This window comes from Phyllostomus discolor, chromosome 9, assembly GCF_004126475.2.
Source record: "Phyllostomus discolor isolate MPI-MPIP mPhyDis1 chromosome 9, mPhyDis1.pri.v3, whole genome shotgun sequence".
NCBI lineage: Eukaryota > Metazoa > Chordata > Mammalia > Chiroptera > Phyllostomidae > Phyllostomus > Phyllostomus discolor.
This window is the reverse complement of record NC_040911.2, coordinates 75383661-75408768: the sequence shown is the minus strand read 5'-3', so window position 1 is coordinate 75408768 and position 25108 is coordinate 75383661. Positions and strand designations below refer to the sequence as shown.

The window sequence follows — 25108 nt, the reverse complement described above, 5'->3', positions numbered from 1 at the left end:
TTTGCATAAAAATCAAATTATGTTCCTCAGTGAAACATCAGTGTCTGTACTTTGACTATGAGAACTGCTCTAGTCTCTTTTCTGCAACACTGACTGAACTAGAGAAATAACTTTTCCACTTCTTTTCTCTATGCTGCTTAGTTATTATTCATACATTTCCTCAAAATAACAGAAATGAAGAACTGTGGAAAGAACTAGCAATCGCTTGTAGATCAGGTTCTACAATTACCTAAACACTGAATATAATCTCAGATAAAGAACACTGAGCCCTGGCTGGTGTAGCTCAGTGGATTGAGTGCAGGCTGCAAACCAAAGCATCACAGGTTTGATTCCCAGTCAGGGCACATGCCTGGGTTGCAGGCCACGGCCCCCAGCAACTGCACATTGATGTTTCTCTCTCTTTCTCCCTCCCTTCCCTCTCTAAAAAAAAAAAAAAAAAAGGAACAAAAAGAACACTGAAATTTCACTAAATATGCAGTTTGAAAACTTGTTTTGATTGAGAAATATGCGCTGGGTGCTCTTTGATATTTTGGAATCAAATTTTATAAACAAAAATATCTATAATAAGTATATAGAAACCAAGATGTAGATTAGGATACATTAGGAATTTTTTTTTATTTCTGTATGTTCTTAGAATAATATCAAAATAACAAAAAAAATTTAGAGCAACATACATTGGTATCTGTAAAAGATCAAAGATAATTGCAGTATCTTTAATAATGCTTCACATTTTTTATTATTGTATGGTATTTCTATTCAAGAATACATTTTTCCTTACATAAGTAATTCTGTAATTTTGTGAGCTATCTATTAAAAATGCAGAACAGACTTTGGAAGAGAACAAATACACTCAATATTATTCTTAATTAATACCTGACTAGTTTATTTTTAAAATAAACAATTACTTTCTTATATCAGTTTTTATCTTCAATGATATATGAAAGATCCAAAATCAAATTAGCTGTCTCCACAGCCACCTTCAGGCCACTAAGCTTAGCAGTGAAACAGTCCAACGTCAGGTTGTTGGCTGAGCCCACAGCTTCATGTGGAAGGCAGGGTTGTGGCGCAAAAGGACGCTGAGCACTCCTTAAGAAAGACCAGTTGAGTTCTTCCTGGCTACTGTATAGTCCACAGCCACATCTTGAAAGCAAATCTGGCCAGTGAACAACAGAGGGAGAATCTGCCTGAACTGACCAAAGGTGTCCATACTTCATGTCAGTGAGAATTTCACCTCCATCATGTTCTAAAGAGCCAGTGAGAGATTCTAGCGCACTGCAAAATGCTTCAGTAGTTAGTTGAAGTTCTGTTTGAGTACACCAACCATCTTTGAGAATGCTTTCTGGTTTATTAAGAGTCTAAAGAGTAAGGGAACAATTAAAAACATATACAGAGCAATTAATACTATAAAAATGTTTCTGAAAAATAGAGTACTTGATCAAACCCTTATTCATAAAGTTACTATTTACTTTCAATTTATTTAGGGGTTTGGCACAATGCTAATGGGCATACATGAGTCAGCTGGCCAGGCATTAATGCCTTAACCTAGTTTTTTGTAGTAAAAATATATACCCAGTTATGTTATCAGAATGAATGAATAATAAGTCCTATAATCAACTTATTCTGAATGACTGCTCAGTAGTGCCTCCTTAATATATGAAGAACAAGGCATAATGCTCATATAGGTTTTTATACACAGGAAGAAGTTTCTGAAGGGTAATGTCTAAGTGAAGTACTTATTTATATTCAACAAAATGCTTGAGATTTGTTAAAAATGAGAACATACATATTAAGACAAAAAACATTTAGGAATGTGTGCAATTTTATATCAATGTTTTAAAAATATTCTTTGTCTTTAAATTAATGAAAATTAATATGACTTTAAACTGTTTTTTTTTGGTTCCACCATTCTAAAAAGTTTATCCTAGAAATGTCATGATAGAAAAAAGTAATATACTAGTAAACTTATAATTGAATGTTTGTTAAAAATTCCTACCTAACTACTTAAAAACAGTGACCACTTTTTAAAAAATTTCTTACCCAGGAGGTTTGAACCAGATGAGATAATCTCTAATAAATATTCTTTTTCCATATTTTCAATGCTGACTTGTTACTTCAAAATCTTACTCAAGGTATCTTCGTCCTCCAAAAATTTTTTTCTAGTTTACTCAACCCAATTTACAGACCATATTATTGCTGATTCAGCATCCATAGATTGGCACTGATTTTGTTTTTCATAATAGATATTCTGATAACTTTTCATGAATGGACTTTAGCATCATGTAGATTTAAAATTATTTGAGGAAGCAAGGTGGGGCATGTCTGCAGAAAACATTTATACTCTCTCCAGTCCTAGGCATCCACCAGAAGCTCTGCAGAGACTCTTAATAACATTCTTGACCAACCAAACAATCAATTGCAAATATCTCATATCTGTAAATATGTTTTGAGAAACATATACCTGTTTGTGTCTACTTTCAAATAAAGTAGGCCAGTGTTTATTAACTAAGTAGAACTATAATGCAATAAATTCATCTCTTGTTAGGAAATGGTTTCCTGGATTAATAAAAAAGATTCTACTTAATAGAAATAGTATATATCATAAATGGATGCCAATTTAAAAATTATAATAGAATATAATATTTAAAATGTTTTAAAAATTAAATCTTTTCTTGATGATCCAGCACTTTCCTTGTGAATATTAATTACTGTTATACCACAGCAGCTGATATCTCTGATATGACAATTCCCATTAACAGAATACCCATTTCAACATATAATATTTAGATAAAACACAAAGAATGTGATCATTTGGTAAAAGGTTAGATTAATAATAATTACTGTGATACAGATATTACCTTATATTTGCAAGTGTTATTTTCCTCACGTGTTTTCCAATGCAATATCTGATTTAGACAATGGAGACATTAGGCATTAAAGGGTCTAGGGAATTATGATTTGGTTTGTCATAAAATGAATACTGCTAAGAATTCAGCTAATCTGGGGACTATCAAACCTACCTGGTGTCTGATGTATGCTGCCAAGTGAGTTTCAGTACAGCCACCTCCCAACAAAACACATGGCTCCTTGATTGTTAACTGTAAAACATGCAGTGCTGTCTCACATGTGAGCTGCTCGAGAAACAAATCATCAGTATCAGACAGTGACATCAGGTACACAAAAAAATACAGCCATATTCTCAACTTAGACAGTAAATACAAAAAGCCTGATTTTAATTGCAAAAGAACAAAACCTGTGTTTCCAAGGTTGTAGTGTGATGAATGCATTTTGGAATAATAAAGATTCGAGATTAAGAAATATATCTTAAACAAATGTTTGTTTTCATGGACAAGATCAATATCATTTTTCATATATATTTAGTTCTGCAAATTGAGATTCACAAATGAATGGTCTAAAAATAACTGGGTAAGCAAGGTTTGCTAGTGCCTGTACTAAAAATTTTATTTTAGTCTAAATAAGTTAGCTGAATAACTAATATAAAATTTATTTCAAATTGCTATGGAAATGATAATATAGCTAAAACCCTATGTGTATTAAAAACACATAGACCTTTAATATTTATCAAGGGTATAACCTTGAGCATACATGAATTTTCAAGCTTGTGACCAATGCCATAGGTTATCACTTTCCCTGTATAAAAGTTGCATGTGCTATTGCTGATAGAGAACAACAAATCCTATTAAGAGGTGGATGATGGGTGTGACTGGGGAACTCATTATCTATGTGAATTATTATACACATGTAGCATCAAAGAGCATTCAAGTTAATTTCTTAAGAAAAGTTCATTTGTTAAGGACGTTTAGATTATTTGTAAGTACTAGAGATAATACATGATAACACATGCTAGGTTGACTGTAGCGTGTACTTGTCACTTTAATTCTCACTTTTGTTGTTTTTGCTTTCTATACCACCTAGGGAAGTTACAGGGCAGGGAGGGCATAGCTCACCAATGTGAAAAAAAAAGTCATATCTTTCTGAGTGGCTATGCCCCTAGATATAGAAGTCAAAGTTCATTACCTTCAACTCATCCCAGACAGTGTCATTTCTGTTGCCGAGAAGCAAGCTGCAGACAGTTTCTTCATTAGGAATAAGGTGAAAAAACCATTTGAAGCCAAATTTTTCAGTGCACAAATCTTTCACACTTCCATAACTACTAGGAGAGATTGAGCTGAGGGAACCAATAGGCTGTGTTCCTATTTTTTTAAAGTTTAGAAAACACAAAGCATATGAGTAAAGATGGAGTATACAATCCTTTAAAATTATATTTTTCCCAGCCAGTGTAAGTCCCATAAACATATCATCTAAAATGACATATAGGATAAAGAACAAGATGCAGCTTCTTAAACCTATTAAATAAGTAGTGTTCTGCTATTAAAATGGTATGAAGTAAAGCAGAGGTTGTTAGTTTACTGACTTCTTTGAACATATTTTAGAAGCTATTTTGTACTCTTCAGAAAGAAGGACACAAAATTTTGCATACATTTTCTGGGTGTCCAGGAACTCTGGAAGCCCATTCATGAATCAGAAATCCAAAACTAAGAACCCCCATTAACCTGGAATAGGGTGAGGACAGAGCATAGGCTATTTTTTAAAAAGGCATTATTATCTTCACCTTAAAACTCAAATTAGAATGCCCAAATAGCTGTTTTGGGCTCTATATAGTGAGCATATAGTATTTTTCCCCCAGCAACTGTTTATATGTAAATAGCTACCTAAATTATGCCAAAATAAAATATGTAACATTCTAATTTCATTTTGTTATTCTTTGATATATTATTTTGCTTACCCTCTGCACAAGTGAAAGTTTACAAAACACAAATTAATAAAAATAGAAAAGTTAGGATGACTAGGTTTCTAAAATTTCTAAAACTTAGTGGAAGTTATGTATAAAATGGCCTCAAACTTGTGTAAGAAACAATAACAGTCATAACATGACTGTTTAAAGTCTTAACATTAAAACTCTAACTGAACAATGCGGTCCTTTGGGCCAGTTTCCTCTTTCAGGTTTTAAACCTAAGGGGTTAAAATAATATTTTTAGCCCTGGCTGGCATAGCTCAGTGGATTGAGCGCGGGCTGCGAACCAAGGTGTCCCAGGTTCGATTCCCCGTCAGGGCATATGCCTGGGTTGCAGGCCATGACCCCCAGCAACCGCACATTGATGTTTCTCTCTCTCTCTCTCTCTCTCCCTTCCCTCTCTAAAAATAAATAAATATTTTTAAAAAATAGTATTTTTAATAACACTTCCAGCTCAAAAAACTTGCGAACTCAGAAAATAATCACTGTGCAATTTTACTTCCTCGAGTATCCTTTGTTTGTTACTTCTAAAGGCTCAAAAAAAAAAAAAAAGGAATACTCGAGTGACCTACGATTTAAGGGAAAGTAAAAAGCCTACATCTTGTATAATCTCATGTGGTGGACACAATAGAGAATACATAGTGAGAGGATCTGGCTTTACTGGTTATCAGCGACTGGACGTGAAGTCAGTCAATAACGTCATTAACTTTTCAGCGTGGGCTTCCCCATGTGAGCGTTAAATGAAAATAACAATTTCTACTTCACAAATAAACCCAATGTTAAAAATGCTCCATAAGCCACGATAAGCTTCACACACATCATCCGTGTTTGGGAACTCCATTATTTGCCCTTTCATGATGACTCGACTATTTAGCCCAAATCAATAAAGAGGAATTTTGTTTGAAGGGGAAGAAAGGAGGTAATGTTTACCTAGATATACACTGGAAAAATGAATTAGGCTCAAAACATACTTCAGCTGAGCCACGGGCTACATACATATACGTGTGTGTGTATGTATTTCCCACGTTCTATCTCAGAAGGTCTTTTATCCCAAGACTGAAGACTAAAGCTCTGGCTACTAATACTATGTTCTAATTACATATGGGATAAACAACAATTGAGGACAGTTGCCGGCTGGTGTGGAAACTCAGTGCGCATTTATATTTTTATAAGAAAATGCTTCATATCAACTAAATAATCTGTCATACCTAATATTCACAATTGGAAATTACCTCACTTATTAAAAGCCATCAAATACTTAAGTATATGAGTCTGATCCCTATCAATAAGAAATTCCAAAGAACTATTTGCATTATTTAATAATTTCCTCTTTGACAATCTTACAAAGGTAGGGCAGTAACCCAGAGATGTTATATATTTAATCCTTGCCATACATAGTACTCCTTTTTTGATAATTTATAAGAGAAAAATTAGTGAACTTTAACAGTGGTTTATCTAGTAGCTTATAAATTGCAATTAATCGGAATAAAATAACCATCTTTCTGACCGATAATGCAGTTAAAGGAATACTAAAAAGTGGCTGAAATGAGTAACTCTTTAGTTTATCATTTTCCTTTGGCTCTATCAGGTAAATATCAACTTTACATCTGCTTTTAATTTACTGAAGTCATGAAATACAGTGAATTTTTGCCTATTATAATAACTCGTTATTATATTAAGAGTTAATTCAACAAACATTTTGATACACCTACTGTGTACCAGCCTGCTGTAGGCTCTGAAAATAAAAGATGATCCTGGTTCTCATGGAGCTCAGCTGGAAATATTTGGGATATTTAAAGCTAGAACACATACACACCCTTAATTAGGAACCACTAGGCAGCAGTGCAGTTGTTTGTTGGAGTTATATAAAAGTGAAGAAAAGGGAATATCCTCGCTGCAAAATTGCCTTCAGAATCATGAAGGATTTAAGTGCTTTGCAAAACTCAAGTAGAATTTTAAGTCAAGTGTGAAAGGCCTTATGATTAAAAGGATGTTAGTCTTCTAAAAAATCTGTGATATTTGGGGGTTAAATTTTAGGCTACAACAGACTCTATAGTACATCTTAGAGCTGGGAAATACATAGAAAATAGCCATAATCACTCAATATTTAATAAGTGAACAATATAGGATCTTTTCCAAAAATGTTTGCTGCCAGAAATGATACTCGCATAAGCTGTGAGGTTGGCGGCTTCTAAAATTTTTCAAGATGTTAACAGTGACACACACCAAGAATATCTCTGTTCAAAAAAGTGTGATTTATTAACTGTAAGGGGCAAAAGCTGTGTTTTTACCTGTCATTTTACTCAGCGGTTCCATCAGAGCCACTCCAACTCTGTCTATGGCAGTAACATGATGCATACTGAGAAACTGTTTCAAAGATGGGTGTATTACTTTTTGGCACATGACAAGATCTACATGATCACCAACTAGCTGCCTTCCTAGGTTAAGCAACTGGTCCAGAACTGCATTTTCAAGAGAAACACCATAATTGACCACTACAGTTCCTTCTCCAGTATCAGAAAGGTCTCCAGATAAAGACACACGAAAGAGTGCCACCTTGAAAGAATCTGATTTTTTGAAAGGCAGTATCTTCATCAATTGAACTTCTGACATTTCAATAAGTATTCCAGGCAACACAGTAGAATCTATAACTCTTTGACCTTTTAGAGGTACAATTATACTCTTTCCTAAAATGATGTGGTCTTTGGTGTTTTCTGGAATTGTAAGCAAAAAGGCTCTGAGAATCAGAGTGCTGATGTGTTCTATTTCCTTTCTGGTGAGCATACAGGCAGGCTTACTTGTTAACACACTGCGTACCAAACAAAGGAGGATCTGAGTGCTACTAAAGTTGACTGGGATTCGACAACCACAGACCTCAGACTTGAGGTAACTGGTGCAAAGGCTCAGAAGATGTTTATTTAACTTAATGGCAGTGGTGGGTGTCAAACCCATTCTGTGAACATTTTCAATCAGATTGCAGCAAAGAATGCCTGTGAACAAGCCACAGTCACTGAAGCATGACACATGATTCTGCACGGAGGTTGTCAGGATCTTTAAAATGGGATGGGTGACAGAGAGGTTAGCGAGCAGGGCTGACGACTGTGAGGTTGTGCGCACAGAGCCCCCCAGGCCATTGTGCAGCTGCTTCAGCCGGCCGGAAGGGCCATAGCACGATGTTAAAACTCCTTTCAAGACAGACAGTGTGGCTCTAACTCTCTCACTTGTAAGTGGTTCACTTTTACACAGTGATGGCTTTTTAGCTTCCAAACGAAACATCTTACTTCGGGTGGCAATTTGTGAAGACAGCTTTTATTTTGTTAACCATAGTTTTCTATTTAACATTTTTAAAAAGTATTCTTTAGGAATGAAAGTCTGAATATGCAGCATTGTGGCTACAAAATTAAATAGCTTCACGTTTATGAAGCTAATCAGCATGTAATATTTAATGACATTATTAGTAATTCCGAAAATTTATTTTACTTCATTCTTTGACATTCTTTTGTTGACTTGCGGACTGAGATTTTACAGACTGTTTTGCAGCCCTTTGCATAAAGTATGTTCCGAGATGAACACCTATGAAAGAAACCCCAGCTACAAGAAGCCAGTTCTTTCTAATCCAACTGGTGTTTTTCATTTCTTCTTTCAATATCAAGCTCAGATTCAAAGCAGCTTCTTTCTGTAGAAAATAAAAAATTTTAGAGATATAATTCCAAAACATTTTATAGATTTCAGCTTAATAATTTATTTTAGTGCTCTTTTCCTTCTTTAGAAAAAGAAACTATTAACTGGCACAAGCCTCCAGAAAATGAGAAATGCAAATCAACTTAGACTAAACATTCATTCCTTTATTCTTCAATAAATCCCTACGAGAAAAAATGCAGACATTCAATGATTTTGGAAGGTACAACAACACAGCTAGAACGCTTACGGCACAGTTATTTGAATATGATATGCTTCAGGTGGTAAGTGCTACATTATAAAACTAATAGAATTTGGTCTCAGAGTCTTAAGAAAAGTCCCAAATGTTTTTATTCTATTATATCAAGATCTAGTATTACCTTTTTTTTCTATAACTTTGGTTTGCTTGGAAACTTTAGGTCTCAACTACTCCTCCCCTAAATTTTGGTTAGTGACAATCAAAATCCAGAAAATGTGCTAGATGACAGAGAAAATAGGATCTGATTTGCAATTCATTCTTGAAGAGTCTAAATGCCATAAGATGTTATCATATAACAAGTGCACTAGCACTTGTACTACTTTCCTTAATAGGCTGTAAATAGTGTAACTCAGGCATAAAATCCAGACACTTTAATAATGTGTGGAAAGAATAAAAATCTCAAGTCATAGACCTTATCTGTGAGGTTTGGTGCTTTGAAGGTAAAGGTTCAGCCGATTATTATTTTCAGGGATATGCTAACTGTGCTGAACACTTAGACAGTATTTAGCATAAATAAAACTCACTGAAGTTCTGAGCACAGCATGATGCAGACTAAAAGGTGACTTGAGATGTACAAAGAGGTGACTAAAATGAGGAAATGCAAATGTGGAGTGTTAATTTGTTTACCACTCCTCTCTTTTTACTTAAAGCTGCTAAACCATGGCAACTGGGCCTAAATAAAGACAAAGATGGCCAGCTTTCTCTCTGTGATAATAAAGTTATAGTCATTTTTTTTAAGTTCATGAGGAGGAAAAAATATCTATTCATCTTATGACAGGAACAGCTAAGGTACTTAAATATTATTTCAATGGTTATTTTAGATTCTGCAAAATCTGTGAGTACATTTAAATAAAACCTTAGTGAAGTGACTTCCATACATTAATTTGCACATTATGGCACACATAAACCACAAATCACAACAGAAACTGTGATCAATAAAATGATTTCTCTTGAAAAAAAGTTTTTAATACATAATGGTGAAATGTACTGTAGAATTTCAGTAGAATGAAGTTAGTGCCTATAACAGTCCTGTGGTAGTAAGACTAGTAATCACGTGTTTTGGCTACTAATATCTTTATAAAATGTGAAAGAAATTATTGAAAGTGATGATGACTCTTGAAAGTAAGATTATTTTGAAGCTGAAATACTAGATACTAAGGAATAAATACAATTAGTTTTGTCTTGGAAAAAGCAGAATAAGAAAGAAAATAACCTTTTGTGAGTTATAGATTTGCATGCTCTAGAATAGATTTATGACAAGGAGACAACTGCTCCTTTAGACACATTCATGATCCTGGTGACACTGCTAGTGGAAAGGACAGAAGTAATGGACTGACTGGCCTTTCTCTTTTTATCTAAATTAGCCTGCCAGGCAAGTGTCAAAGGTTTATGTAGAACAAGATCTTCTAGAAGCAACTATAGAATACCAATTTAGGATTTAGGATTTTTTTTTTGCTAGAACTCAATACTTTTTAAAAAATAATGTTTCCCATTGCTGGAACACACCATGTGGTTGGAACATACCATTTGGTTACAGATTAAGTCAAACTTACCCACAGTATGCAACCTTGCTATTTTTCCTGGATGTGGTCTTTCTGAGAACTTGCAAGCGGCAGACTATCTGGCCCAGGAACGTTGTCCTTGTTAGGTATTTGGAAAACAGGACTACTTTTAATTCTGTGCCACCCCAAGTGTATGAGTCCAATTAATGGTACCATAATAACCAGAACTTTGTAGTCTTTCCAGAGGTTCTGAAAGCTCATAGTACTTCAGCATTAGTACACCTAAGAAAAGGTTACCAGAGAAAAAAAACTAAACAATCTCTCAAATTACATCTATGAAGCACCACAAGCAGAGTACCACCCTCTAACCAAAGCTGACTTTTAACTGTGCTCATTTATGATATACTGCAACGTTAATTAACTTTTGGGGTATGATATAGACCTAAAGATAGAGCAGGAAGTTAGGCGTGGGAAACCTATAAAGCATTATTAAACTTTTAGTCAACGATTGTAAAGGAGCACCATTACCTGCTGGGAAAGCTTTATAAATCTTGAGAGACAATCATTCATGAACGGATATAGCTTTTAGAAATATAATTTCCTTAAATATGCAATAAGAATTTAGATTCTGCATTGTGACAGGATATAAGTGATGGTGTTTCAATTGAGATTGGGACAGTTATGCACGGATTCCAACTGTAGCCAGAAATTATGGTTTGAACTCTATGAAGTAGGATGAATTCATGCCATTTCCATAATTATGTATGGAACCACTGAATTTTAGACTGCAAACCCTTATTACTGATAACTCTACCCTATGGGAGTTACTGTTAATCCAGTTTACATAAAGAAATTAGGGTTAGTAACTTGCTTGGAGTTACAAAGCTAGTCAGTATTGAAAACAGATTTTTAACCCTTGTCTGTCTTTGATTTGGGAAGTGTAGAATGAGGGCAGGAAGTCTGTCTCTAATGATCTGTTAGGTTTGGGAACTTGAGTCTAGATAAACTCTAAAAACTTCTTATACTTTTTTATTTCAGGGACACTCATTAGGCTTTAGTGGTTAGTTTACAGACTTGTTTTGATATGAAGGGAACCACTTCCGAAGTTCTCTTCTCAGCAAAGAACAATAAGGACTGCTTCATTATCTGTGGGGTATATTAAAGCATTAGGTTCAATTGCATGAATGAGTTTCAGTATCATGAAATCTCTTATGGCAGTTTTATATGAATGCCATTAGAAAAATATCTGAACACAATTTTCACTTATTCCTTCCCTCTTGTCAAGATCAAAATATAGTACTAATGAGTTAAATACTTGAACTGTCTTTGTGTTCTGTGCATATATGTTAAAAATAAATAGAAACTTAGGAGTTACTGTCTAGGTACATTATTCCTAGCATTAGAAACCATTTCTCCCCAAGGTCCAAATTTACATTTTATAAGTACTTTGTGGCTAAACTTAAACTACTAGATAAAGAAAACATGGCCTACTTTTTAACCGGAAGTATTTTATGACCTTTTCCTTTTCTAAAGTGCTTTGGTATTCTTCACACTTTGTGCAACCTTCAGAGACCATATGTTTTACTGACATGCTCATGTTCTATCTTTGGAGAAAGTCAATCACAAACAAATGTATCACGATTAAATTTCGTTGAAGCCCACTATAAATAAGCCTTTGGAGCACCTGAGATTGGAAGATAAATAAACCAACTGAGGGTGGCACTGGCTGATTTGGAGTAATGAAGGGAGAAGAATTATAAGGGTTACTTCCTAGAGGAAAGGAGGGACGGGCTGCACCTACATCAACTAGCTTGTGTGGACTGACATGTGACATTTTTGTCCACAAAATACCTCGAATTCAAGGTTTAGAAGATATTGTCATTCATATCTAGTCTCCTCAACACTTAAGGTGACTTTTAACATGTCACTCTTAACATGAGGCTATCAAGTTACAGCACGTTTAACAAGTAGCATTTCTGCTATTCGCTGATTACTTCTCCATGATCACTATTATAAGTTGATATTAGGTTTTTCCAGAATTATAAACTTTTAACTGTTTATCACATCATAGTAATGTGATGTACTGTGAACCTTCCTGGAGAATAGTCTCAGATTAGCTACCACCAATTAGTTCCCTGCGCGCAAAATGAACCTTTGGGTCATTCATGGGTAAAGAACAAAGGAGGCATTCCATTTTATTTATACTGTGTTTAACAGTCTACTCTTCTTATTTATTAGAATAACTTGAGGCGCTATACATCTTTTTCTAGACTTAGGTTTAGTTAAGCCTAGGAATCATATCTGTTTTGGCTGAAAACTCTTTATTTGCCAAATATCACTGAGGGCCAGGAACAGCACTTCCTGGTTAATATATGATGTGGGCTGATTTAATAATTAATGACCTAAAATGTTTACTCAACACCTACATGCTCCCATGTCCTCAGACTCTCCCCATCTCACCTACTGATTTGTCTAATGGAGGTGAGAGAGCAGATAACTATTTTCTGACAATTATTCTGTTCTCCTTGGAGAAGCTTGGAAAATGACTAGGATCAGGATGGTAGGGCTTTTCACTTACAAAGTACTTTTTGAGTCTTCATTTTTAATCCACATAAATACAGTTTTTATACCTAAGAGCTCATCTCTACCAAGCAAGATAAAATTAGCACTCTTAAAATGGCCTAGTAACCTTAATTTGTCTCCTTTACTTAAGAGCTTTCCAGCACATTACATGTACTCTATAGCTTAAATAACCAACTTCCCAGGGCCAGACATAAAAGACTTTACTGAAAAGGTTCATCGTTAGTTGAGAAAAAGACAACAAAGCTTTGAAATATGAAATCTGATGTAGTCAAGTCAGTGAGATAATGTGTTCCTGATTTTGTTCATATCCTTTTGTGGAGCTTTTAAATATATTTTGGGGACATGATTTTGACTTAACTCCTTTTTTCTTTTCAAGTCTTGTGTGGGATTCCCCCCCCCACTCAAATGAACATTAGCATCAACTGCCATTTTCTAATAAATATAATATAGGCTTATTTTTTAAAGTTAGAAAATATAGAAATAAGGAAAAGAAAGCTAAACATGTCTATAATCTTCTTGGTTTTTAACAAAAATCTGATCATAATATACATGCTATTTTGTAATCCTTTCTCCCTCCAAGAGTATTAATAATAATAATAATCTTCATTATTATTTTTAATAGCTGTACAGTTTTTGATTGTATGGAGATATCCTAATTTGACAGATCGCTGATTGATAGGAATTTGCTTTTTTCCCCAATGTTTGTTGCTACATATGCTATGGTAATAAGTATTCTTGTGAACACTCCAGAGCTTATGCTCAGTCAATATATGTTGCTTCAAGGGATATGATAAAGACCTACTAGATTTCTTAACAATTCATTTTTCATATCAAAGCTTACAAGCTTTTAAAATCCTGACTTTTACAAAGGTTTATGGTGCTGAGCAGCATGCAGACTAGGAAATCCAATTTGGAAATGGAAAATTAAGCTAAATAAAGTGTATCTTGAGATGGTTCTTCCCTCAAAACACTTAGCAAGTCATTCCAGGAGTATGGAATGATTTTATGGACACCAGAGATCCCTGTATCTGAAACAAGTATTTCTCAAGAATGCCCTCAAAATGATCAGATTTGATGAGCAATTTCAGGTTGGTCCCTAAGATAAATTAGCGCTTGTTGTTCATTGAGCTTTTCTTGGGAAGAAAGCAGCAACAGAAATGACAGCAGAAGATATTTCCCCTCCTCTGACCCTCCTATAGTGTACCTGTCACTTCCCTTTCCTTATCTTTTCTGAATCTTCTTTAAACACACTCATAAACAATTAAACAAACAAAAAAAGAAGGCTTGGGACTCATTAAACCAAGACAAATGAAATTAGTGGATTTTAGATAAGTAAAATAGAAAGTAGGTATTTATAATTTTATACATTGAAATGTCTTTTGTTAAGTTTAGAAAATGCTAGGGGCAATCTTAACAGATTATGCTTTCTTACACTCTTCTTTCAAAAACATATACCTTGCGTTATTGAAAAGGTTTCATATTTTTTATTTTGTTTTCATAACAATTTTATGATACTGCTTTGGAAACAAGGAAATAATAAATGATTGATTCCAAGACTAATGTCAGTTAATTTTGGCACTTGATTTAGATGGCAGAGTCCTAAAGGTCTTGGCTGATATTTTTTTTTCTTTTTAATATTTTATTTATTTATTTTTAGAGAGGGAAGGGAGGGAGATAGAGAGAGAGAGAGAGAGAGAGAGAGAAAGAGAGAGAAACATCAATGTGCGGTTGCTGGGGGTTATGGCCTGCAACCCAGGAATGTACCCTGGCTGGGAATCGAACCTGGGACACTTTGGTTCCCAGCCCGCGCTCAATCCACTGAGCTACGCCAGCCAGAGGCTGATATTCTATTAAGCAATTTTCAAAAGTTAGGAATTAGTGTCTTAGCTTTGGCAATAGAGTCAATCAGAATTTCCAGTGCATGATGATGGACAAGAAGAAAATTCTAAGTGCACGGTACATGCTTGTGAGGGTCACAGAGGTCAACTACCCAGTGTATTAAGTCTGGCACATTCTTCTGATTCTTATGTCAGGTATATAAGAGGTTAACTGTAATCTCATGTCACTTTGTACAAAATGACAGGGCAAAAGAGTCTATTATTCTCCAAACACAACATCTGGGATCTACTAATAGTTGAGATTAACTGGACTAATTTTAGTTCAGTTTTCTTTAGCTTAGTTCTTAGCACAGAATAGCAAGAGATTAATGAACAGAATGGGGAGGACCTTGTTGTATCTCACCCCAGTAAAATACTGTATTCTTTTTGAGTACATATAAATATAAGCCAAGAAGACACTGAGTTATATGCTTCTGACCACAGATACTCTCTAAAGGTAAGGCATTACCGCGTCTAGAATAGCAAATTTCCCTCCCCCCAATTTGTATTAGAGATTACTATCTCTTCAGTTTCTACCACTAAGGCCTGACAGGCTTACTACAACTTGTTACATTCAAAGCTAAATGAAGGTTTTTGGGTGATAGCATTGTACAGAATGGTGAAAGGCAAAAAAGCAATTACCAGTAAGCTTCCTAGAAAATCCTCAACAGCCTGGCTATAGCTATCAGATTACTCCTTCTATGTAGCATCATGTCAAGTAAAACCACCAAGGGTTGCTATTGGCAATGCTAAATTAAGTTTACAACAACCTGGATGCAGTAAATATTCTGTAAAAGGTTCTCTCTTTGCCTACTGGGTTTGCTGGGCGCCATCTGCTGGTCTGTTGGACACAGTGTTAGGCAGATTCTTTTTTTTTTTTTTTTTTTTGTCTTTATTGCTGCTCTGCTTCAAGTATTTGGATAAACTATTTTTAAAAACTTCCACCCAATGTATTTTAATCATGAAGAGGACACGTGGCAGATTGCTAAACAATTAATTGAGCCAGCTCTGTGATAGTGATATCTGATGAAGTGTATTGAAACTGTATACTTTTTCTTGTACAATGACCATGTTTGCTTTAGGAATTTGTGAATTCTTCATTCCTGAATTCCAAGTGTTGATGCTAAAAATCTCACCGTCAATTTTTAATATAGCAGTTCAAATTCCTGTAATTTTGTATGTATACACATTGGAAAGGACTGCATATTGTCTTTATGACCATTCAACTGACATGCTAAGGAAAACAATGGTTTCCTTTTTTTTCTAACTATATAACCTAAAATAATGGTTTTGCTGAACTTTTCCACTCTTGTAAAAACACACACAATGAAACATTACTGTCAACTCCTGATGAACTAAATGGATCCTATCTGAGTTCTAACGTTTCCATTCAGCAAAAATCGAACCACATTCCCTGCTCCAACATTCAATCAAGGTCAGCTTGACCTACACTCAGTAGCTGGGCTGCTGACAACACAGCCTAGTCAGAAGTAGTCACACAGTGCAGTGAAGGTCAACACAGTTATGCATAAGTATTTTATGGTCTTTGCTATCCCCATCCTCCATTACTGTGAAGTCAATGCATTTACAAATAAATAATATACTGAAAGCATCATGAGTTTTATGTGGGAGCTCTACTAATAGTTGGCAGTCCAGAATAAGAAGAATGAGTGATTAGTATCTACTGAGGAAGAGAAAATCAGTTTATTGGCAGACTGTGGCTTATCGGAAAGGTTGAAGTGTTGTTTATAGAGTTTTTACAGTTTATAAAGTTTGTAGTTATATGATAATCTTTCTATCTCCTTTTGCTGTTTTTATACCTGGCTGCCACTGGATGCTGGGGTTGGTGTGGGGAAGGAAATAGGCAGATAGCTGAAGTGTTCCACATTCAATGTGCAGTTGACTGGGCCTGTGGTGCTCAGAGGTGGCTCCCCATACCCCTGATCAGCTCTCAATCCCCAAAGAGCCGATTGCTCTCTTCATCATCTTTGAATTTCTATTTCACTCTCCACCTTTGTTTCTGCAGATACCCAACCTGTCAGCCAGATGAAATTGTGGCTACTGGGCATTAGTACTCTCACCTTCCTATAACATCATGTAAAAACTTCTCCATCTCACTCTTGATCTTAACTCCCTTCCTCCCGGTCTTAGAGGGAGGACCTGTTGACTATGCTCCAGTTAGTGCCACCTTCTACTGTGTCTTCAGATTGTAACTCCTCTGACCCCTCTCTTTCCCTCACACCTGCTACTGGTAATGGATCTTCCTCCTCTGCATAACCTGACCATTTTTCTTCACTGAAAAGAACCCAAAATAAATTCTCTAAAGCAGCTGCCTCTTATCAGTCTCCCTCCAACTAGTATAGAATCTGATTCTTTTCAAATAATGCACCTTTTTCCAGAGTCACTTCCGACTTCCATCTTCAAACCCAAGTTATCTGCTTTCATTCCATTCTCCATGGAAACTGCTCCAATTATCACCAATCTCTCCCCCTATTTGATCTTTCTAAGCATTTTGATGTGCTCTTGAAACTCTTCAAGTACTTGGATTCTTGTCTATTCCTTTTCAATCTCCTTTACAATAGCTCCTCAGTTTCCATCTACCTATTCAACCTTATTAAAGATCTGTCCTTGGCCGGACTATCCCCGAGTTCTTGCTTCCTGGGTGGTCTGATTCACATCCAAAGCTTCTACTTTAACACATCCGCTAATTACTCTTGCTTAGACTCAGTATATCCAACTGCTACTATTCACCTTTACCTAACTGTGCCCATAAAGACTCTAAACTCATTTCATGTAAAATAAATCTCTTTTCTTCCAAAATTGCTGTCCAATTTGTATTTCCTGTTTTGGTTAGAATTTAAAAAAAAAAAAAAGCATTACCTACCAACTCATTCAATTCAGAAGTCTAGATACAGCAAACTCTACCCTTTTCCTTATACTCATCAAGCCAGTCACACAGTCCTGCCACTTGGCATGGCATTTCTTCCATGAAACTTCTTCCCAGAGCCACAGTCCTCTTTACTTCACATTACCTCCTCCTGGCTAGTTCTGGTCCAGTGGTTCTCAAAGTGTGGTCCCCTCACCAGTAGCAGTAGCAGCAGCTGGGAACTTAATTAGAAATGCAAATTCTTGGGCTGCCCCGACCTATTAAATCAGAAACTCTAGGATAGGATCCAGCAATCTGTATTTTAACAAATTATTAGGTAGTTCTGAAGCTAAAGTTTGAGAACCACTGCTCTAGTCTATTCCCAACTAATCCATTCTCTAAACTATTAACACAGTTATCTTGCAAAAAATTCCCAACAAATCTGGTCATGTTGCTGCTTTGCTTAAAGGTCTTCAGTGACATTTTTGACTAAGAAGTGTAGTCTAAATTTCTTAGTACGGCATAAAAGCCCATCAGGATCTAGTTCTGCCATACCAGCATCAGAAGGTAAAGCACAGCCAATTATTTTGGTAAGAATGCATTGTCCTGTGGTGGTTAAGATGAGTTATGGAATCCTCCTGCCTGGGCTTTCAACCACTACCTTACCACTTTACAACTGGCTGGCTTTACAACTGACCACTTTACAACTGATCTTGGATGAGTCACTTAGCCTCACTATGCCTGTTCCATCATCTGTAAAATGAGAATAATGACTTCCATATCACAAGATTATTGTGTGGTTGGCTCAATACCTGGCACTTAGTCTGGACTCAGTAATTGCTAGCTATTATTATTATTATTTTAAAAGGGAAAAAATATTACTAGGGGTCAACCTGGAGGAAAGGACTAGAATGGCTAAGGGAAGTGGTCCCCTTGAAGGAGGCCCACTTCTCTGGAAAGTTTCACTTAGCTTAGATGTCAATAAATATACCCAGATTCTCAAGAGAGGCTCTAAAGTCTTTGGGGCTCTTTAGAATGAGGTGGACCTATAGTCAGATTCTACAATGTCATAGGAAAGGTAAGAGACAAGCTCCTAAAGTGAGAGCCAGGAAAGCTAATTGTGAAGGAAAACAGGAACACTCAGGGTCAGAGTAAAACAGCAAAGATGGTGAGTAATTTCATATTTGTTTCTCTGAAAACAGTTAATAAAGTTGCCTACCGATTAAAGATGAGAGTCCTAGTGTGATGAGGCTTTGAGTAATGATGGGAATCAAATTCTAACCTCCACCATAAATTAGTTATGATCTTGGGCAAATTACTTTTTTCCAGACTCAGTTTTATAATCTGTAATATAGGGCTACATAATGAAGATTCCTGTATATATACCTATGTATTTATTAGTACAGTGTCTAATAAGTGGAAAATATTCAATACACAACAGCTATTATTATTTTGAGAAGTACATTATCTTTCATACAAATCACATATAAAAACAGTCACCTCTGGAGATTCCTGTTTGAACAAAGCTATTGTATATTAACATTTAATATTTCAACAAATATTTGGTTATAACATATAACTGGGGACTAATGAAAAGACAGATCCAAATACAGTCATATTTACAGTGTTTATTTCTTTTAGGGATTATCAATTTTCACTTCAAATATGTGTGAGATTAATTTTAGTCAAATGTTTACTTAGTGTCTATTAAGTGTTAGCAAGCCATCAGGCTGGGAGGGGGTCGGGAGGTGAGACTACCAAAATGAATAAGGCATGGTTCCCGACCTCCCAGAGAATATAGCCTTCAGAAAAGAGAGGCACAATCCTATTGAGACACAATTAAATGCTCTACAGGAGAAAAAAAATACCATATAGATTAAAAGTCTTGACCAAATTGATTAATTTTTCCAAACTCCTCATTTTCTCCTCTATCTTCCTCTGAATTAGTCTCAATCCATTTTTTACTTACTCCATCTTTAGTTACAGCAAGGAGTCACTATCTATAAAAAATGATAAGTGCCACCCAGTATAACAGAAGGTAGCAGTCATTTGTTGTTTCTCTGCTGTATTCTCAGTGCATAGCAAAAGGAGAGTTTTGTTCCCTTTGTCCAAGGTGGACACAAGGTGGCTTGTTCCAGTGCTTTGGCTGTTGGTGCAGATGTTATCTTTTCAGAGAACCTTTCTCTGAGCACCTATTCTAGTTTTTCCCTTTCTCGCCCCCATTAATTCTCTAGCACATCTACCTATTACCTTCAAAGACATACCTTTGCGGTGAATGCTGTGATGTGCCACCCTGATTCCCCTTAAGAATGAGACACTTCCTTAGCTCCTGGGAGTGCTGAGGTAGCCCTCAATGGTCAGTCCCCCTCCAGGATACACTATGCTAAAGAGAGTTGAAGCCCTGGTTGGTGTGGCTCAGTGGACTACACACTGGTATGGGAACCAAAAAGTTGCTGGTTTGATTCCCCGTCAGGGAACATACCTGGGATTCAAGTCAGGTCCCAGGCTGGTGACGTGCAAAAGGCAACTGAACAGTGTTTCTCTCCCTTCCTTCCACTCTCTCTAAAAATAAATAAATAAAATATTAAAAAAAAAGTTAATAGCTGAAGTTATACTCTCTTTCCAGGGCAACAGGCACCCATCGGATCAATGCAGGGGTATAAAGGGTTAGCCCCTGTTTCAACTTGGAACAAACTTGAAGTGCCAATCAAGCACCAGTGTTCCTGTGGGACAGATGGAGGCCTTCCTTTGGATTGCATAGTAACTCAACTTTTTCTATTCACCCAATCCTGCTCGCTTTCTTCCTTACTTAATGATCCAAAAGTCCTTCCTAATAAATATCCTGTTCTCAAGTTTCCTGAGAGTCTGCTTGCTAGGAAATTGAACCAAGGAAAATCGGGAAATATCTCATTCATTTATCAATGGACTTATTGTTTCTTTTCCTATCACCTGAATATAAGCTTCATGCCTGCTTTGGTCACTGCTATATCTGCTAATTCAATACAGCGAGAGATATATATTGGTATACATAGGTAGTATATATAAGTTCTATAGTATATATATTAAATATCTGTATTTTGCCCTGTATAATGTGCTCCCAGGTTTAGCGTGCACCCACATTTTTGGCTCATACTTTTGGGAAAAAAACTTTCGTCTTAATTTTTTAATTCAATTATTTTTTACTTAAACTCAGACATTTATACATGTTTTTTGTATTGTAAAGGGATTTTAGCATTTATTTTTGAACATATTATGGTACACGAAATTTTATGTAACAAATAATTACAAACACAAGAACACATACAAGGTATTTCAGGTACTACCCACGTATAATGCACATCCTTATTTTTCCTTCAAAAATTTGGGCAAAAAAGTACACATTATACATGGCAAAATATGGTAGTCTATGTGTAGTATGGATATACTGACAATGTTAATGAATGAATGAAACTGCAAGTATTGAGAGCTTCTGAAAAACGGCAATAGGATCTTAGGCATGGTCTCCTTGGGAAGAAAGATGAACATGACCTCAAAAGGTCGACACTTTAAAAAGGATTTCAGTCCCTGTAAACTTAAAGGCGCTGAGCCCTCCTCCTGCTTTCACACGGTTGGCACTACCACGCTAGCTGTACGACAGTTCTGATGTCCAGTTCCACCTCCCAGATAGACACAGGCAGCCAGTGCCACCCCAGAGAAACAGGAACGACCGACGAATCACAGGGTCCTGCTAGAAGGTGGCAACGCAAGTGAAATCGGTGCTCAGAAAACCTTTTCCACCTACTTCACGGTGTGGCCGACCAGATGGGACAGTGAGGAGGCGCCACATCTGGAACCCTACCCGCAATAGTGAACACAACCTCACCATCCACATTCTTGCCACCAACAAGTATTCACTGCCTATAGCTTTTTTTTTTTTTTTTTTTTTTAATCCTCACTGGAGAGTGAGTTTGTTTATGGATTTGAGAGAGAGAGAGGAACATGGACTGGTTGCCTCCCGTAGACGCCCGAGGGCGGATGGAACCACAACCTAGGCAGGTGCCCTGACCCCCTGATCTGACCTCAACCTTTTTGTTAAACCGGGCACTTTCCAACCAATTAAGCCACCCCACCAGGGCCTGCCTACAGCTTTTTTAAAGGTAGGTCTTTAGCTTTCAAAGGAGCCAGCTTTCTTATCCCCGCCCCCAAACGTCCTTCTGTGAGGACACCCTTGACCTTTCTGGGAAGGGGAAGGAGGATCACCTAGAAGTCACCTCTCTTCAGTCAGGTAGTAAGCTGGCTTTTCCACCTGAGATTCCAGCGCTCTCACCTGCCCAGCAGACGCCGCGCCTCCCTAGGCCGCCGCCACCAGCGGGCCTCAGCGGCCGAGCTTCAGGCAGCCACGCGCCCCTCGCTGGTGCTTGGAGGCGGAGCTTGCGTAGCACAGCGAGTGTCGCGGGTCCCACTCTAAGTTCCGCTCTCCGGGTTTTAGAGCAGTTCTCGGCTGGCGGGGAAAAGCAGTGGCCTTGGGCGGAGGGAATTGAGGACCGGTTTTTTAGCGTAACTCTTTCCGAGGACAGGGTTTATTCAGCGTCACTCTCAGTAAATTGTTGAAATTGAAAAATTTAAATAACAGATGAGATCGACACAGTATATTCTTTATGGTATGTGTTTTAGAAGCACTTACCTAACTAATAAAAAAGTAATCAAAGGTTTTCAGTGTCTCAGGTCTCTCAGATCTGACCAATCGTAAAGCTCCTGTTCTGCCGTTCAGCGCCAATTCACCACCTTTCGTGGCTGACGTGAAAACCGGGAGTAAAGGTCTCCTACGTCTACTCCGGATTGGGTTGGAAAGCGGGCATGCGCAGTGCGAGTGGTCTAATTACAGCTACTCCTAACCTCGCTCCTAATCTGAAGTTTTGCTGTTTAGCTGGAGGACAAAACTTATCTCCTCTACCATTCTAAGGAGTTATTGAGGAAATTATGTTTATGGCTATTTTAAAGTTTATCTGACATTGTAAAAGCCACCTTTATTTTCAAACCTGTCTTTTCTATAATTTTCCCAATCGAAGAATGTTTACATCCTTGTACATCCAGTGTCAAGAAACACTCTACTGTAGAAATGTTGCGTTCTATTTTTCTTTCAATTATCTCTGCTGTTAAATACTGTAGGTAACCGTGATTCATAACCTGATAATCGCATTTACTTGGTTCACAAGCTCTGAATAGCCCGCCTTTGCTGCCATTGTTGTTTTGGTCTCTTCTTAAGAGACGTAAGGTCGTGGGCAGAGGCCATTTTTCTTTTGGGCAGACTTGTCGCGACATTCAGGCTTCTTGACTACTGTTTTGTAGCCATCTTAAGTTTTGGTTGTAACTTCAAGCTGGCTTCAAGCCTTGAGGGGCGCTGTCCAAATGACGTTTTGCTTGAGCGCCGGCAGCGATTCTCAGCTCGCGGAGAGACGCTGGGAAGGGGAAAGGGAGCCTGAAGTATGAATTTCCAAAGCTTTTGAAGGGTGATTTACTCTGAGTTTCCACAACTAGATACACCAGTGACCCTGGACACTAACAAAACAAATAAAAGCCCGAACCCAAACCCTGCCACCATCATAGGTAAGAACGTGGAAATCCTGACAACCTAAAATGTTCCTTCACTCGAACCGAATTGTTTGCCCGTCTTTCCCCATGTTTGTTTGTTTTCCCTTTTGATTTTTGAGCCTTTCCTGAATTCTTCTCCCTGTGCTCCCACCTCTCTTCATTGTCCTCAAAGAACTAGAAAGACGTTAAACATAAGGGTGCGGGAGTCTGAGCTTTAAAGTTTTACAGCTGGAAGTACTGGTCTGGAACATTTTTGTTTGTTTAAGGACAAAATGGAATACAACTAGTGAGTCAGTTATTTGTATCAAACATCTATATGCACATATTTAGCCTCCTTTGCAAACGTTTTTGGGTTGCGACGTAAATACAGGTTGTGTTTGTATGTATTCATTTATTCAATTACATTTATTGAGTACCTAATGTGTTGTAGGCCATAAGAATGCTGTAGTAAATTGAAAAAACACTTTTTTTCATGGAATTTACGTTCTATCAACCTTGACAACTACTAGGTTGGGGCAAGTAATAGTACAGGTATACCTCAGATATGTTGTGGGTTTGGGTCAAGACCACCATAATCATGTAGGTTGTTGGGGGTGGGGGAAGCAAGTTGTAATCATTTTGCTGGTGGAGGGTCTTGCCCTCTATTTGTAAAACAAAACAAAACAAAACAAAAACAAAAAAAGACAAAACAAAAAAACAAACGCAGTATCTGTGACACGCAATAAAGCCAAGTGCAATAAAATGAGGTATGTCTGTATTCTGTGGTGCTTAGCACTGCTAGACTATACAGGTATTTAAGTATGCACTTGCTCCTTCTACTTTCCCCCACAACCCGCCACGTGTTTTTCCTTTTGACACTTATATTCTGGAACCTAGACATAACCATAATTGTAGTTAGTTAGGGCCTTGCTGCTCTAAAAGTGGTCTACCTATCAGCAGCATTGCTGTCAGTTGGGTACTTGTTAGAAATGCTGTCTTAGATCACATCTTAAGAACCAGAGTCAGAATCTTTCTGAAGAAGTGCATCCTGAAGAGTAGTGAACACTCATTTAGGGCACTGAGTAAAGGTAAAGATGGTCTCTTTTCAATTTTTGCTGCTTAAACAGTTCACAATATATTGTCAGTTCATTCCGTATTTTAAATGCAGTGGACATATGGTACATTTTTTCAGTGCTTTTAGTTCATTCATCATTTTGATGTCAAGATGCCAATTTAGCATTTTAAAAAGTTGAAGAGAATTTGTTAGTCTGGTTTATTGTTTTGTAACTTCTGTTATGACAACACCTATGTTTATGTGTTTACTTTTAATTTATTGAATGTTGAACTCAAAAGCCTGCATGTGTTCAACAGTTCAATATTGATTTGGAAAGCCTTGGGCCATGGCCAAAGCTTTTTGTGGCATCTTGCTTTCTTCTGTGTTCCTTTAATGAGAAATGTGAATCTGACTTATCTTGGAGTTCTTAATATTGTACTCATGAAAATCACCTGGGGAGCTCTAAAAAAAAAAAAAAGCTCCAGCCCAGTATCAGCAGAGGTTGAGACCTATGAATGGAATTAAGGAATCAGTAAGGTATTAGAGAAACTTCAAAGGACTTTTACATTTTCCATATTGTTGTATGTTGAATTTGAAGGCAATTAAGAGAATTGGACTGGGAATGTGGTGAATCAGCTTCCCAGTAACCAATTAACTTGCATTTATTTAGTCTATGTCCTAAGCAAGGTGTCCTTTCTGTCTCTTCCTCCATCTATTAATTGGGAAAAGGAAAATGAAGACCTTGTTTTTTATTTAGCTTTATATGAATGTTGCACAACATAGTGAATACTTATATCCTATAAATATGAGGAAGGACAGTTTCATAAGTGCAATGTTCATTGCTTATGTTTTTCATATACAGGCATACCTTGTTTTATTGAGGTTCATGTTATTGGTCTTCATATTGTTGCTTTTTTACAAATGGA

The 25108-nt window shown here is 36.8% G+C and overlaps 2 protein-coding genes across 7 annotated transcripts in view; one reads left to right on the top strand and one right to left on the bottom strand.

Annotated features, from left to right (window-relative positions):
• Nucleotides 1–712: 712 nt before the first annotated feature.
• MKKS (McKusick-Kaufman syndrome) lies at nt 713–22183 on the bottom strand. Of its 6 annotated transcripts, none has more exons than XM_036009567.1 (7): nt 21885–22183; nt 10304–10534; nt 7105–8489; nt 4036–4211; nt 3018–3128; nt 2856–2903; nt 713–1355 (listed from the first exon to the last, which is right to left on the bottom strand). In XM_036009567.1, exons 3-7 carry the CDS (start codon nt 8087–8089, stop codon nt 915–917), a joined length of 1761 nt encoding a protein of 586 aa, XP_035865460.1. In that variant the 5' UTR covers nt 8090–8489; nt 10304–10534; nt 21885–22183; the 3' UTR covers nt 713–914. The 6 variants fall into 6 exon arrangements, with proteins under 6 accessions (XP_035865460.1, XP_035865461.1, XP_035865462.1 ...); XM_036009568.1 differs by lacking the exon at nt 21885–22183 and adding an exon at nt 20061–20135; XM_036009569.1 differs by lacking the exon at nt 10304–10534.
• A 784-nt stretch (nt 22184–22967) lies between these two features.
• Nucleotides 22968–25108, top strand: part of LOC114506943 (SLX4 interacting protein) — a 216348-nt gene continuing 214207 nt past the window's right edge. The window contains exon 1 of the mRNA XM_028524891.2: nt 22968–23164. The gene's annotated coding sequence lies outside the window, so the exon portion shown is untranslated. The remainder of the gene's footprint in view (nt 23165–25108) is intronic.